This window comes from Biomphalaria glabrata, chromosome 15 (assembly GCF_947242115.1).
Source record: "Biomphalaria glabrata chromosome 15, xgBioGlab47.1, whole genome shotgun sequence".
NCBI classification, from domain to species: domain Eukaryota; kingdom Metazoa; phylum Mollusca; class Gastropoda; family Planorbidae; genus Biomphalaria; species Biomphalaria glabrata.
In genome coordinates this window covers 13,941,570-13,959,251 of record NC_074725.1, presented here as the reverse complement: position 1 = coordinate 13,959,251, position 17,682 = coordinate 13,941,570, and the positions used below count along the sequence as shown (strand labels likewise).

At 38.9% G+C, this 17,682-nt stretch overlaps 1 protein-coding gene across 4 annotated transcripts in view; it reads left to right on the top strand.

The window, feature by feature from the left end:
• LOC106055668 (fibronectin type-III domain-containing protein 3a-like) overlaps positions 1 to 17,682 on the top strand; it is a 116,008-nt gene that overhangs the window by 20,165 nt on the left and 78,161 nt on the right. For all 4 annotated transcript variants that reach the window (XM_056012993.1, XM_056012992.1, XM_056012994.1 and 1 more), the window contains exon 2: positions 2,811 to 3,523. In XM_056012993.1, the coding sequence (XP_055868968.1) occupies positions 2,860 to 3,523 (664 nt within the window). In that variant the 5' untranslated portion in view covers positions 2,811 to 2,859. The remainder of the gene's footprint in view (positions 1 to 2,810; positions 3,524 to 17,682) is intronic.

Here is a 17,682-nt window from a genome sequence, read left to right as displayed (position 1 = left end):
GTTTGCGATGTGAGGGAGAACATATCGACACACACAAAAAAAAATCGTGTTTACAAATGGCTTAGACTCGGAACAATGGTTAGAAGTGCTGGCCATTCCTTGTAGTTATGTGTGAACTGCCACGTCAGTGAGCTCTTACTCTACATCACATTTGTAGGAGTTCGCACTAAACAGCTATCTGTTACTGTACTTCGTCTATAGTGGCGCTTCATTAGTGAAGGTTGGGGGGGGGGGAAGAATCACGTTGAATGTAAACTTTTGTTACATTCGGAATGTAGCTATGTATATGTCACTTGTAGGAAAGTTTGTGTGTCAAGTATCCTAGTTGGGTAATTAATAGTTTCTTTGGAAGTTCAACTAAGAATAATGATCTACACAATTCATTGTTTCTAGATGTCACTTGTCATCTTGATCTAGACCTATTCTTCTAACCCTCCTTCAAAATAAAGAACAAAATAATTCAATGAATAAAATACAAATTTCGACACGTTTTTTTTCCTTTCTCGGATCAACTTGAAATTTTGCATAATTATTCATAGTCTATAACAATTACACGAATCAATCCAAAAAATAAACCAGTTTATTACCCGTTTAGTACTAATTAATAAATTGTTGGGTTTTTTTTTTATTACAGAAAGGGAGATAAATCCTGTAATTTTTAAATAAATGACAGTAGTTAGCGATTATTTCCCCTTAGATTAGCTTTGCTTTTAAAAAGTATTCTTTGTTTCTATTGTTTGTTTTTCTTTGTTTTTCGTTTTAACATCTACGTTTATTTCAAAATAGCAGTTGTTGGTGTAACATTCGTTGCTAACAAATGGAAAGTAACATAATATTAGCTTTCGTTGAATACTCTTCTGAAAAGTAATTTAGATACAAAAATTGTGCTTATTTATTATAATTATTATTGCCCGAAGTTAAATTTTAAAAATTCACAAAGAATGTGATATTTCGTAGATTTAGAATTTAGATTTTCAATCGTACGAGCTTTTGAAATTTTTCATGATTCTATTATGGTAATTTTATTCTAAAAGTTGGTCGAATCAGTTATTTAAGATTTTTTTTGGGGAGGGGGGGGGGTAAACATTTCTTTGTATAAAAAATAAATAAAATATGGCACATTTGCGATTCAGTTTTTCCAGATAGAGTTACTCTTCCTTAATTTAGGTCTATACAAATCGAGTTATTTATCTTTCATTCTCTTAAAAAAAAAAAGGTTTGGGAGAGATGGGACAAGGAGGGCTGTGTGAATTAAATGCCGACACGCAGGTCATAAAATGTTTGCCGAAGTTCAATGGGAAAGTTTGTGGCCGCCGTGAATGTTTTTTAATTTTGAGCAGGAAGACGTTACTGTCCTATCTATCTCTAGACTCTTGTCAAACAGAGGTGCTGAACTGCCAGTTACACTGGTGAGGTGCTCAAGATGAATGAGTGGCTGGCACACTGACCCACTTTTCTCACTTTGAAATAGAGTGAACCTTTTTTTTTTTTTTTTTGTTAAGCATAGAGTTTATTGTGGTAGGGAGGAATCAATGGCTTGTAATGCTGTATTGTAATACGTATAAGCACTTTTACTGCAATGCTATCTACAGATATTTGAATATTTTTGAGCTACTATAATGTCTTTGTCGAGTGTCAGTTTTTGTTGTTGTTGTTGTTTTTACAACGCTTATATTAACTCGCTCTGTATCTTTCTTGAATGTTGTTTAGATGTTTCGCAGTCGATTTTTCGAACACTTCTGTCAATAAATTTTGCATACAAACTCATGATCGATGACAACACATAAATCAATCAAAATATCAATTAGTCGTAATTAATTCATTTTGTTTTTATATAGAATATATAGGGTAATATATATATATATATATATATTTAAACAAAGGTTATTTTAAGCTCAAGCCAATACCCTAACCACTGTGCCAGCAAAGTGCTTATAAAAATAGAAGGTTTCATGGCTATCTATTGTTAGTTTAAAACGTTTAAGTGAGAAAGAATATAGGGGATTAATTCAACTTACACCGCCTCATCAGTCAAGTACAATTTCTTTCCTTTGTTCAATACCAAACAAAATAATTAATTTCCAACAATTAATTAATTAATTGGTTATAGTTTTTTTAAAAGTCATTCTTGTTTTGTCAGTTACAAGACATAATTGTGCAAAGTTTCAAGTTCATCCGAGATTGGGTGTGGGAGAAATAACGTATTCAAACTTTTTACCAGACAGACAGAGTGAGTTAATGTAAGCTTTGTAAAAAATGTAAGGGGAGATATATCTTGTGTAGAAAGTAACATATACTTAGCTAACAGGAGATGAGCCTTCTGTAGAGGATTAGGCTACAAGAATTTAAAGATAGCTAGAATAAAATCAAAGAATTAAATGTTAATGTCAAGGTTACACCAAAGACTGTTTGTATAATCTATTATAAGGAAAACTTCGCAATGGATTTGTTAATGAACAGTGGCTTCTCAAGCCCAGTTGTGACGTGCCTATTTCCCCATGCCTTGTCCGCCTGCGGCCTAATTTCTGTTTACGTCTTCTGCGCCTGTCTTCTACAAGTGCTTTTCTTTGAACATCAAATGAGTGTCCCGCGGCCTGCGCGAGAGTTCTGCATTGTCTTAACTACCATTTTCACAAATGATTTTTTTTCTACCAAAATATAGTGACTTGAACTCATACTAAACACACCCAAAGCTTTTTTTCTCTCTTCATTTTGCTGAGTTAGCGTGTGACCCATAGATCCTGAAAACTCGCTGACACTGATCTTCATGTCTTTTTTGTCTAGTATTATATGTCTATTGTTTATTTCAGGTCATCTCTCACAGGCCAAGCCTTGTCAGATAACCTGTCTGGAATCAACATGATGGAGGACAGCATCGAACCGTCTCAGTCCAGCCGCGTGGCCGCGAAGAGCAACTGCAATGGCAATGGCAACAGCTTCAACGGCTTGACCACCGCCAACGGCGCAGTGACTCCCGAGGAGCTGGAAGAGAATGGCCTCGAAAGCGCCGAACATTCGGAGCATGTTGATAGCGACATAGTCAACAACAACAACAACACTGACAGTATCACAAACATTAATGACAGTCTGCTGGAGCAAGAATCTGATGACGCTAATCAAACCAAGAGCAACGGACTAATTTCAGACACACCTTCGCCCGTCTCGGAGCCACCTAGCCCGCCCCTGTGCACCCACCAAGTTCCTTCCCCTGTTCATGGAACACTCAACAGCAGCGGGCACTACTCCCCGCACATGGGCCCGGGCTACTACCTGGGCCCCAGCGGGGGTAGCATGGGACACGTCTGCATGTCGTCGCCGAACCCCTGCGCCTCTCCGCCCGGGAGCTATCCCAGCTCCAACGCCAGCCATTCCGGTGGATCGGGCACGCACTCACGGGGTGACAGTCCAGGGGAGGGCGGAGGTGGGTCATCTCCTCCCAGTGGGCAGCATGTCGTGCATGTCCACGTGAATCCTGGCGAGACATTCTCTGTTCGTCTTGGGGACCAGATACAACACATCCAGGGTAAGTATGTTAACACATTTCTTTTTAAAAATCACTCTCCTTTGCTCTCAAAATACTAAGATACTCACGTTGTATATATATGTATCGATACTGAAAGTTTCAGAGTTATTTTACTCAAAATAAAGCCGCATTATATGTATTCAGGGCCGGTCTTAGGCCACTGCAACCTATGCGGACGCAGTGGGCCCCGCGCTTCCATAGGCCCCGCAATAATTCTAGATGTACTTATTAAATTGCAGAATACATACGAAAAAGTCATGGAAATCTCCTGAACTTATTAAAATTTCCTGAAAATTCAAAAAAATCTGCTGAAAAATAGTCAAAATTGTCATTTGTGGGTGTCATTCATTACGGAAAACACCTATCCTACTCGCGATAAAAGAAAAAAGGCATTGTCAGCTTTCATGTAATAAAATGTAATAATCGGGCAAATTTTCACATTGATCACAAGTTCCAATTCTTTATTTACTTTTATAGTCACTGGCATATAAATATGCCATAGGTGCAAGGTTCGTAAATTAAAGTTAATTTGATCGCAATGTTGTTCTTAGTAAAGAATAAAAAAAAATTCTAAGTCGAACTTTTTTTCTAATACAAAATCTTAATTTTCACTTATTACCCTTATTCCCACCTAGACTAGGCCCCGCGCAATCAGTTTTGCATAGGGCCCCGCAATTGTTAGGACCGGCCCTGTATGTATTGATACAAAACGTTTTAAGTTAGATTACATACTCTGTATATGAAAGCTTTGCGACATAGCCTTGTGGAGAGTACACAGAGACCCAATGTTACAACTGAAACCGCAATGACGCATTGCATTGCCAATACAGTAATAACATGGCACATTCGTTTGTGTGTGTGTGTGTTTGTGTGTGTCGGTGCCTGCCTTAGAACTACAAGGAAAACATAACATTGTCAATACAGACAGCTAGATCTACTTGTCAATAGAGAGAAGTGAGACGATGGTTGAGTGAAGGTAAGAAGGAGAGAGAGAGAGAGAGATGTCTTATGTTAGTCCGAGGGAAAAGGTCAAGATTTATGGGACGTTTTCGTGACGTTGAGGAACGGAAGTGGTGTTTAGGACGCTGTTACACCCCGCCCCTCTACACATCGTGACCTGCTGGCGAGAAGACATTAAGATCTGTGTTAGAAAACATACGTTACCTACTGGTGGACAAATGAGCGGCTTTCACATTCACACCATGGAAAGGTGTTACTTTATACTAGAGATTAACCCACATGATATAGATTGTCGGGGAATACACATTTGGAACTTGCACTGAACATTTAAATAAACACAATTGTAGTTTTAGCCTTCTTATTTTGGATGTGAGGGGTTAGACTATTCTTGAACTGTATTCAAAATAGAAGTAAGATTAGTCGTTAGAATCAACCATGTTTTTATTTATACACACGAAAACAATTATTACCATTTGTAAAAAATAAATGCATATATGTCAAACATGGCGAATGTTCTCTTCACATTAAAAATTTTTCTTACGAAAATAAAAGATGAGCGTGAAAATGGGTTTGGCCGTTTAGCCGACATGTTCATACCAAATATAAAATACTCTGAAAATGGGTTTACCCGATTTGTTAACAGGTTCCGTTGATAAATTTATTTTAATTTTTAGGACCCTTCGTTTGTGGGAGGGACATTAATCATAACTACTGTCTCCTCCGTGATCTAAGGAACTTTTATACCAAGTTTTATCAAGATCGGTCAAACGGTTTTGATTTTTATGCGGGACATGCATACATAGAAACTATTAGAAATATATATACAGTAGACGACATAGATGCCCTTACACTGAAGTGTGTAGCACGTTAGCAAAGAAAGCTTTTAAAAAAAATAACTTTATGACATCCTTGACTGATGTGTTAAGGTAAACTCATTCAAGGAAAAAGCAAGTTGCATTAATATTCACCTTTCATTCTAAACTATGTAGTCCTAGAAGCAGAACAGAATGTCACGTTAACCTGTACAGCATAACTGTCCCCTGATTTCAATGTTTCCTAACGTAAACGGGCTTCGCTTTCTGTTCACTGTAGGATCTCTCTTTCATCTATCCACCGTCTTCTTGGTCCTTTTCTCACCATTAAGTCTAAGTACCTAACACTAAGCTCTAGTAGGATACAATTAACTTAGATTACACAAATAAAATGTATATCTTACTATTCAGCAGCATATTTGAGGACCTTTAACAAAAAAATTCTTTGCATACGGTACTGCCGTGACTATTATTATTATTATAATTATTTTACTTATCTTTTAAAAATAATCGTTTTTAAAAGTTTGTTTCAATGCTCTTGCATGTTTTATGTATTCGCTCAGATATGGTCCGTGTTTTTACCCCTACACCGCATTTAGGTTTTTACTGTTAGGGCGATTATGCAAACGAGCTGAAAAAATGCAGTAGTGGAAGGTAGGAATGGGATTGTGGGTAGTGGTCAAGGTTACTTTACATAAAAAGTACATTAAAAAAAAATCTGTAAATGTTAGCACATCCTGGTACCTACCATATCCCAGGAGCTTGACTGGATTCCACGACCTTGAGACAGTTGTATTTAGAGCAGACCTGAAGCATCGATACCATTCAGTACTCGAGTACATCGTTCTTTCCACGATCTAGATCTGCTAGTGACGGAATCGACACTGAAAACTTCTGTCCGTGTGCCTAAAATAGTCATTAACTAAGCTCCAGCCCTGAGACATCTCTCAGGCAGCTGTCAGCAATTCCTATGAAATGTTGTCATCAAAACAAAAAGGTTGTACATCACAATACGTCTTTGAAATCAAAACAAGGGGCGGTGCGAATAGCAAGTAGTGTGTAATCACACAAAAAGCGGCGGGGAAATGATAATAATTAATAATAATAAAGATAGTTTTTAGCGCTTCTATAACGGATTGAGGTGTTTAATTAAGCAAATAAATGTTTCTTATGTATACATATGATCCAGAGCTACGTACAAGATAAACAAAAAATAAATTGATTGATGAAATAATTTTATCTTTAATCAATTTAGTTTGTTAATGCTTGTCTTTAATTGCAATATACAATATACTTCATTCATGGTTCCTGTTATGCATATTAGAAAAAGAAATAAAGTAGATTAACACGCAAGAATGCTGACCTTGTCCCTAAAAGACCCGGGGGATGGGAGTCAGAATTTGGTGACTGATTTTTTTCTCTGATTTTGTTTATTTTAGGTGAGATTTTAATACTAAACCATCACTTACCCCAGCACAGCCCTACTAGGGGTTTTTGCAGTTAAATCCCCCTCTTCAATAAAACAAAAAAATGCTAACGACAATCCCCAAATTCCAAGAGCACAGTTAAGGAAGATTTTGGTTTTAAAACCCCCTCCGAAATTTACGATAACCCCCACCCTTCAGTATAAAAAAAGAAAATTACACCCTCAAAATTCTATGAGCGTAGCCAAGCCAATGGGGAGGGGGGGTTGAGTTTAAAACCCCTCCAGATGGTTTTGAGTTTAAAATCCCCCTACAGAGCGTTTTGAGTTTGAAAACCTCTTTTCAATATTATTCTAAAGCAAACTACAGTTACCAAATTCTATGACCGTAGCTAAATAGGGTTTTTAATTTAAAAAAAAAAACAACTCCAGAGATTTTTAGTTTAACCCCCCCCCCCCCCAATGATTTTGACGATAAAACTTTCATTTTCGATATAAAATCTAAAGCAAACTATAGTCACCTAATTCCAAGAGCGTAGTCAAGAGAGGTTAGACATTTCTAGCAGTGGCGGGGGCTCCTTTGATAAAGTGCAGTAAATAGTCATCTGCCGAAATTGAAAAACACTAAGTGTGGCTCAACAAAGATGGCTAAGACAGATTTTAGGAGTCAGTTATAGAGATCGGGTCTAAATCAAGAAAATCCTATGCCGAACTTTGAGTCGACCCCTTAGTAAGGTTGTGACAGAGCGTCGCATGAGGTTTGCGGGACATGTTCTCCGACAAAATGAATTACGCATAATAAGGTTTGCGATGACATCCTAGTACAATTTGGCGCCACACTTTCATGGATGTCCTCAGAGCAGGTGGGAAGAGGATTCAGACATTGTCAGTGACAGATTTATGTGCCGAACGGCGTGGCAGGGTTTAAGTCACTAAGAATAACATATAAGGATTTTGAAATAAACCTTTTTAATAGCAGGACAGATACCTCAGAATATGCATTTTGTTGGCTTTCAATACCGAAAATAGTGCTTGGCGGCGGGGCTCCGCCCCGACTTGGGGGAGCTATCAGCGCTCCCCCAGATCCCTTGCTGCACATGGGAAGGACAACAGTTCCAATCTTGCTTTGCGGACAAAACAAAGCTAGAACCTATTTCAACTAGACGACCATCCACTCATACCATTGAACTAGTTCTTAAAATATACATATTTCTTATAATCGTTTCTACTAAAGACACGCTCTACATTTGTAAAATCTTGTGTTAGTGTCTTTTAGACTCTACTGTATTAGTGGAACACTTCTAGCTCTAGTGAGCGTGCTATTGTATGCCTGCTCTCAACAGTCAAGTATGTATCGCAGCTTATTAAAAATCTAATCCATTTAGTCCACATTTAAATTGAATACAATCTCGTCGTTTAAAAGCCTAGGTTAGATGATGGTAATGGTGACCATATCCCATAGCTGTGAGTTAGGAAGTTAGTCTAACATTGAATTCAGCCATCTGTAAATCATGACTCTGTTTGATTCGCTGACCTCCGGTGGGATATTGATTTTACAAGTCTTTGTCCTGGTTGGCCAGACTCAGCTGGTGCTGATCGATGGACACAATATTTATCACACTCCCCTCACCCCCCCCCCAGACAGATCGTGCCAAATAGAAAAAAAAACAACACAAAAGTAGGCAAGCACACACTAGCCTAGGGACACGTTCATTACAGAGAATGCTAGGCACACATTCGTTGTATATATATGCAAGGGTTCACCAACTACGTGAGACAAAGTTAGGCTCAGGGTTTGGTCAAACTTGGTTGGAGATCTTGAGTATCAGCTTACAAGCTTCGACTACTATTCGAGGGGGGGGGGCAGAATTTGCATCATAAGACTGTACCAAACAACAAACTGTAAGAATGTAGGGACATAGGAGATGGATGGGAAGGACCATGGGCGTAGCCGGGGGGGGGAGAGGGGGGTTCAACCCCCAACCACCGTACTGACCAGTGTGTAAAGGGAGACTGGTTCTCTGAGAAATACAGCAACCCCTCTACACAACCACCGTACTGACCAGTGTGTAAAGGGAGACTGGTTCTCTGAGAAATACAGCAACCCCTCTCCCCTCTACACAACCACCGTACTGACCAGTGTGTAAAGGGAGAGACTGGTTCTCTGAGAAATACAGCAACCCCTCCACACACACACACACACCGCCATGATTCTCCAACGTTATTTCCATGGATGAGTTTTTAGAACGAGTCCGCCTTCCAAAGTCATTGCAATATCTTTGTTGACGTCTGCTCGCTCAATAAGTACACTTCTGATACAGTCAGCACACGTACGATAGACGTCGACTTCATTTAAAAATTAAGAAACAACTTGATTGTTTAAAAAAAAAATAACTTTAAGAGTTGAGTACTTCCAATGCGTGTGATTAGAAATATTTATAAAACATGTGTTGATAGGTTCACTGTCTTACTGGCCACCGCGAAACATGTGTTGATAGGTTCACTGTCTTACTGGCCACCGCGAAACATGTGTTGATAGGTTCACTGTCTTACTGGCCACCGCGAAACATGTGTTGATAGGTTCACTCTCTTACTGGCCACTGCGAAACATGTGTGATAGGTTCACTGTCTTACTGGCCACCGCGAAACATGTGTTGATAGGTTCACTGTCTTACTGGCCACCGCGAAACATGTGTTGATAGGTTCACTGTCTTACTGGCCACCGCGAAACATGTGTTGATAGGTGCACTGTCTTACTGGTCACCGCGAAACATGTGTTGATAGGTTCACTGTCTTACTGGCCACCGCGAAACATGTTTTGATAGGTTCACTGTCTTACTGGCCACCGCGAAACATGTGTTGATAGGTTCACTGTCTTACTGGCCACCGCGAAACATGTTTTGATAGGTTCACTGTCTTACTGGCCACCGCGAAACATGTGTTGATAGGTTCACTGTCTTACTGGCCACCGCGAAACGTGTTGATAGGTTCACTGTCTTACTGGCCACCGCGCAGACCAATGCATTCCGAAATTAAGGCTTGGTTCCCTTCTTAGAAGACAGGGCTGGCGATCTGCCCTTTCATTCAGAACGCTCCTACTCTGTACCTTAGGCCTTGCTTCATGTTTTGACTTCTAACAGACAGACCTCTACAAACACGACGTATTTCTCAATTTTCTTTAAAAGGGACTTAAAGACGCCCAAAAGTACGTATACCTCTTTAATACGTAGTGAACCGATAGTATCTCAGACTAAGTCTGCACTTTCATTGTCTTAGCACTTGGTGATGACTGCATCGCCGACTCAGTTTTGATACCATTGAACCCTGTGTCATATTACTTTCTAATAGTACTTTTGTAAAGCTCCGACGAGTGGATGATCCACCCTAAACTCTCGACCAGGCAGAACTTGACACCTCAGAAAAAAAAAACAAGCATATTGATTATTGCTCTTGTTTCTGTTCGTCTAGTCTTCATTTATTGAATGTAAACAAAGAAATCCAAATAAGAAAAAGATAAATGTCATGAGCAGATCTAAAATCAACTAAAAAACTACTCTCTCTCTCTCCACGGTATACGAAATTTGTTTGTCATTTGTTAGTCTTTTTGTTCTGTTGTGCTTAACAGTGAAACTAAAACATTAGATTACGTAAGACTGTTTCAAGCTGTTGGTTGGAGTTCTCAGTTTCTATTCCTAAATAGTTGAGTAAGCAGTTTCTAACTCGGTTGGGGGCAAAAGTTTCTCTCCCTTGCAAAAAAAAAAAAAAAACAACAACAAAAAAAAAACAAGTTGACACTTGAAAACCAATTTTTTTTCCTAAACGTTTTCTGGAGCCAGTTAAAAAAAAAAAAACAACTGAAGAATAACTGTGAAATCAAATCAAGCACAATGGTAAAATAGATGAACACAGTTCTTGGCTCCAACGGATGAAATTTGAAACGCCTTGCGTTGTTTCATAAGCTCGTCTGTCTCAGTGTCAGTGTTATCTAGCGTGTGGCTGGACTGGATCGATCAGTTCCTTTGCTCACTATTTAATGACCTATGACAGGAAATGTGATCGACCTTTTATTTAAGGATTGGACCTTAGGAACATCACTTCACAGATTGAATACATCATTCTTCTTTGTACATCATTTATAAGATTGAATACATCATTCTTCTTTGAACATTATACACCACTTGACAGATTGAATACATCTTTTTTCTTCGTTAAGTGAACACTGTGTCAAAAGGGGGTAACATCGGTTTAGATAATGAACTTGATACAATCTCTTCTTTTCAAAAACCTATGCACACTACCAAAGGAATGAATCTCCGTTGACAGCATGGTCTGGGTACCATTGGTCAAGTGGCTTCCCAGTGACAGTGTGTGTGTGCCTCTCTCCTCACCGGGTCACTTGCCAGACCTGAAATGGCTTCGCTCTTCCTCCTCTTCACCTTTCTCTATCTGCTGCTGCTGTGCCCTATGTTGTTGACATGGTGACCTAGTTGACTCTTGTACATGTGTGTTGCTTTGTGTACATATTCGCCTGTGTTAGGTCACCACGCTAGTGGGTTTCAAACTCCTTCGACTGAGACTCAGGGGCCATCCGACGTTTGGGACATTTTAGTCATTGTTTTCTTGATTCTATTTTACCTGCTTATTTTTATTGTTTGACTGTAGTGTACCGCGGAGCTGGTGTTAATGGCAGCACTTTCTAATCACTCATCGGCGGGGCTATTTGGCGATGTAGTACGTGGCTTGGAAAATGACACTCTGTCAGCCCAAACCCTCTGTAGATGTTTGTGTTTGCTAAAGGGCGAACACATGTATGCCATTATCTTTGAATTATAAGCAAGTTGGGAATAGGGATTTATATTGGGCCTACAAAATTGTGTCTAGAATTGTCAACACCAATCTTTGATAAATGTTGATTAGTGACATGATTATGTTGATTAGTGACATGAAAATGTTGGTAAGTGACGTGCCGTGTTCCAACACTTCCTGGCCAACCAAAAATGTTCCACTTGTTATATCTGCAGGCCCTTGTGCAATGTAAGACTAGACCAAGTAACAGTAGCCGAATAAAATAACGTAGAGTTCTTGTGGAGCTGGTCAGACGTTTGGAAAGAAGTCCCTAACTCAAATAAAATGAATGAAGTGTTCTGAGCAGTTGTAAACGTTACGTGACCACGAGTTGCACAAATAAGCACACAGATATGTCATGCAGCACAGCATGAATTGATCACCAGAGGCGGCCTTAGCAGTGCGCGGGGCCCTGGGCGAGTGTCATTTCAGGGCCACGAATATTTGTACGATGGGCTGACGGTGACAAATAATTATTTTGGGGCTCTCTTAAATCTCAGGACCACTCGCAACAACTAAGGCCGCCTCTGATATCACAGGTGAACTCAACAAGAGGTAGTTAGTTTGTTCAAAGTAGGATTCTATTCGACAATGAATATAACACTAGGTCTAGATCCTACTCAATAATGAATATACCACTAGGTCTAGAGCCGACTAATTAATAAATATACCACAAGGTCTAGAGCCTACTCAAATTGTACTACTGTTGAAGGCCCCCCCCCCACTGTCTCATTATTTCGCTGGATTAGATTGAATGTAGAAGAGCTGCTTTTACTTGCCAGCTTGCATACTAGTGACATGGCAGGTAGGATTACGACTCCAAGTGCGCCTATAAACAAAAAGTTGCGTTTCTTGAAAAAAAAAAAGGTACACCGCCTGGACGGCGAGACCATTGTTATTCTCTTCTGTTTCTTTTAGTTGCATGTATTTCTTTCTCTCTCTTTTTGGTTTCTTCCTAGTCTTCATTTGACCTGACCGCTGCCGTGAAGATTATTTCTCTTGAATGAAGCCACTGGACCAGTTGTAAATTAGGATGCTCATTGTCACTTTAGTGCTGAGATGAAGTGATACTTCATTAAGTCGGTAACACGTCTTTTTCACGGCCCTTTTCATGATGAGACACATTGATTGTAGTAGAGGAAGCCAATCTAGCAAAGAATCATTTATTTGTGTGTGTGTGTGTGTTCAGTTCTTGGTGATTTATGTCGTGACTCTCTTGACTGAACTAAAACTGATACGAGCCCATTAATACACCCAGACTGAGAGCTCGGCTAGTTACCTAGGAATAATAGCAACGGTCAATTCGTTTCTCGTAACCCTAACCCCAAACCTGCTTCATTAGTTTAAAACCATCAAACTCAACAGCTGACCCAAGCTTTGGTCATAGTTTTCACATGTTTAAAAGGCCAGACAACTAGCACAAGATATTATTACGCATGAAATTAACATTGAGAGTTTTGAAATCCTTGTTCACTTTTTTACATAGTATAGAAGGAACTGTTTCAGCACAGCCTTGTGTCTGTTATCTATAATATTGTAGTACCTTTTAGTACTTTTTTTTTCACATACAATTTCGGAAGAATTGTATATAGTACATATTTTGTTTTTATGTATGCTTTCTTGATTGGTTACAATATTATCAATTCTCGACATAGCATTTGCTTAAAACTTTCAGTATAGAATTTAAAAAAATAAAATTTTATATGTCAAGGGAAGTAAGAAAAATCAGCTTTAGTTTTACTATTTTAGTGAGTTGCTTTTCTTGTGCTGTTGGCTGAGGGGAAGCGTGGATCACTTCCTCCTTTTGTAGGCGCTCTATTAAAGTACTGAGTAGCCTACTTGTTATCCGTGTGGATGTGTGCGTTTTTCAGTTCAATGTTCTCCATTGTCGAAGCTATCGATTGTGAGTGAACATTCAAAATTTAAATTGTACATTTTGATTCTAGACGAAGGATTTATAGACTATGTAGACCCGTCTGATGTTGGCCTCAGTGAACCTTTTTAATACAATAAAATAAAAAGCCATTACTTTTTTTAGCGGCCCCCCGAAAGGGGAAAGAGGCTATTAGTTTTGTGTGAAATGTCTGTCCGTCCGTCCCGTTTAGATCTCGTAAACTAGAAAAAAAATATTGAAAATCCGACACCACAATATTTTAGACCATTCAAAGTTCTGATGCAACGGCTACTTTTGTTTTTCTGAAAGCGAAAAATCTAATTTTTAAAATTAGTTATGCAAGCAGTTTTTTAAAGAGAAAAAGCTAATTAGTATGCATAATAAGTTAGACCTAATTTAAAACAAATAGTAATCTTGTAAACATCATTTTCCACAACTTTTTTTTATATTGCGGAAATGTTTCTTTTTTTTTTTTTTTCTTTCTGGAGCACTCGATTACGAGATTGAGCGTTTCAAAACAATTAGATCAATCATAAGACATCAATTAGGCCAGGGGTGGCTGAGCGGTAAAGCGCTTGGCTTCCGAACCGGGGGTTCCGGGTTCGAATCCTGGTGAAGACTGGGATTTTCAACTTTGGAATCTTTGGGCGTCCGAGTCCACTCAGCTCTAATGGGTACCTGACATTAGTTGGGGAAAAGTAAAGGCGGTTGGTCGTTGTGCTGGCTACATGACACCCTCGTTAACCGTAGGCCACAAAAACAGATTAACTTTACATCATCTGCCCTATAGACCACAAGGTCTATAAGGGGAACTAGTTAGGCCAGGTTCACATCTAACTTTACATTCACTTTCACCTATCCTTTGATCTGCTGGACCGTTGGGGCACTACACAAGATCTGTTAACCTTCTTTCTCCATTCTTATCTCTTATTTGTCTTTGATATAATTTCATTCGGATGTTCTTTCTCTTCGGGGGCCGATTTTGAGTTTGTGTTTCCACACAAACTGTGTTTGTAACCTTGTATATCTTGCATTATAGGTCATTGTACAGAAGTTGTTGACTGCTTTCCAGTCTTCGTATACGTGGGAACATAGCCGGGAAGAACATCACAAAAAAAAAAAAAAAAGAATGTTTTGAAAATGTAAAAAGATATTCAGATCTAGGTGTAATCTTTGTAAAAAGCTTACATCAATTCACTGTGTTTGTCTGGTCTACAGAAGTGTGGGTGAATATATATTCCCTTGTTACGCTTTGACACCTTTTTTTCTCCCATTTACCATTCTCGGATCAAGTTGAAATTTCGCATAATTATTCATTGTCGATGACAATACACGAATCAATCCAAAAATTAACCAATTAGTTTGTCGATTAGTACTAATCAATTAAGTTTGTTTTATACAGCAAAAAGGAAGCTAAACCCTTCCTTTTTTAGATAAATGGCAGTAATTAATGGTTCTTTCCCTTAGATAAATTGTTCTTTTTTTTTTCTTTTGCTTGTTCAATCTCTAAATGGGTCACACTTTTAAATGTAGCCCAAGTCCATCCCATGTATCCCGTGTGATAAATGTGAATAGGTTTTGAAACCAAGGTTGTGACTAACATTGTCTCCGAAGACGTTTTCAAACTTGATCTCCACTCCTTTTGTTGTTTGGTAGGACTCTAGATTTATGGTTTCGTTTTCAGGCTGTCGTTGGGATATTCTCCCTCGATGTGGCGGGCAACAGAGGAGCGGAGAATCGATTCAACCCATTTTATCTTTAGACTTTGTTTCTTGATCTAGGGAGACATCTATTTTTAAGTGTGTACAGTTTAGCTAAAAATAAAATTGAAGTAAGATTTACAATACAAAATTAGGTGTTCTACAATTGGTCGAAAACAGCTGCTGCCTGATTGGTTCAAGTTGGTTACTCTCTTGATGAATGATTCTAACTGGTTTCCCCATCAAAGTTGGACATTAAGTACAAAATTGCAATGAACTCCGTTACATTTGTAGAACTTTTGTTACCTTAAAGAAACTCTTGTCTGACTCTTTAAGAACGCCAAAGAAAAGAATGTAGATCCTAAGGACGTTTCCTCTCTCTCAGCAACTTGGCACACCAAACCACCATCTTTAAGAGTACAGTGTTCAAGTTTAAAAACTTATTTATATTCTTGAGATGTTTGTTACAAGTTTATTATCTTTACTGTGTTTTCAACGTATGTTTGTGACTAGAAACAGATTATGCCACTTGCTAATGGTTGTATACTCCGTAAATGACTGTATCAATGTTAGAGAATACCATGCTAGTAGTCACCCAAAATGACACTCTTTTAGTTTGTGATTATGTCTCCCTTACCCCCTAAATCTAGTCTAGTTATCAGTACCTTTTTTTTTTTCAAAATTAAATCTTTCTGCTTATCCTTGATATTGTCTGCGGAGATAGTCCGTATCTTATTTACTTGTCTATTAGCTATTTTACCGTTGCGACACTTGAGATAGCAGACTTTGTGTCTGGTGCCAGCAGCAGAGGTCACAGTGACTTGTCCAGCGCCTGTCTGGCTGCAAGCATCAGGCCTTTCTGAGCGTGAGTCACTCCAAACTTTTTTTTTTTGACCATTCTCAGCCTCCTTGTGTTTGTCTTCACTGTTACCGTCTCGCGGGTGGGTGCTTCTAGACAGTCTCAAGGAGGGCTGAGATTTTATATAACGTGTACACACACATAGATAGAAAAAACAAACTTTTAAAAAACATTCATATGAAGAAAGACAAGTAAAAGGAATGTAAAAACAACTACGAATTAATTTTGCCTGTCAAACTAAAGAAAAAAATCTGTCCTGGTATTCGTTTTCTGATTCAAACACTCTAATCTAGTGGTCATACAAAGTCTAACTGGTTATAGCATTAGTCCTCAGTACTAGAGTCCTAATGATTCATTACTAGATCTGCCCAAACTGAACAAAGGTTAGTATGTAAGCTTTCTCTATTTATTGCTGAGAAAGGAAAAAAATATAATGTACTTTTAATTGATATTTAAAAAAATTGCAGTGATGAGAGTATATTTGAGGAGTTAGAAAATTATGTTCTAGTTGTATGAAAAGAATTGAGAATAGATTGAGCTTCTTGTAACTCTCAAGGAATATTTTGTTTTGGTTTGTATCATTTAGTCGAGCACTATCCAGTCACTCGGTTGGTATGGAAATTTCCGAATCTCTGCGTTATCCCCCCCCCCCCCAACCCTTTATCGACCTCATTTTAACACTAAACATCTAACTTGATCACATGTAGATCTCAAGTGTGATCTCATTTCCTTAGGCACTCGGTAGACTTTGATCTATCTAGATCTCAAACATGTAGTTTTCAAACGTGATCTCATTTCTTTAGGCACTCGGTAGACTATGATCTATCTAGATCTCAAATATACATGCAGTACTCACACGTGAACTCATTTGTCCAGAAACTCGGGGCAGACTTGGATCATCCTGTCACGTGATGATGATATTCATTCGATGACTTGCGGGCGAGGCTGAGGTCCCAGTACCTGTCATGGAAAAGGTTATGTCTGCTAACTGTCACGATTAGAACTTGTGAGCAATATTCCAGCATACTTCTTCTTGTTTCCACCTGTCCAATCTTCAAATTCTCAGATCCTATGGAACGAAAAGGTTCAAACTTAGTCATATATTTTTACATAGGCGCTTTTTCGTATATTTTGCAATTTCAGGAGATTTCCAGGACCTCCTGCTAAATCGACAGGAGACCGCGGGAAATCTGTTATAAGTTATAAAATGGTTTAATTTAATAATTTGTACACCTAAAATTAGCGCGGGTCCTATAAAAGTGCTGGGCCCGCTGCGGTCGCATAGGTTGCAGTGGCCTAAGGTTGGCCCTGCAAAATAGCGTCGTATGCTACGCCGCCGGTCGACTAGTATTAATATATTTCATTAACAAAAAAAAAAAAAGGTTGATGAAAATTTCATTTGTTTCTAGGGCCGACGGTTAACTGGGCTGTTATGTGGCCACTGAGATTGAAACCCGAGTTCCCTCGATTCGGAAGCCAAGTCCTCTACCACTTAGCCACCATCTGTAGCTCACGGTTAACGAAGGTGTCATGTGGCCAGCACAACGATCACCCGCCTTTACTTTTCCCCAACTTATGTCGGGTACCCATTAGAGCAGGGTGGACTCAGAGGCCCCCAAAGATCCTGAAATAAAAATTCCAGTCTTCACCAGGATTCGAACCCGGG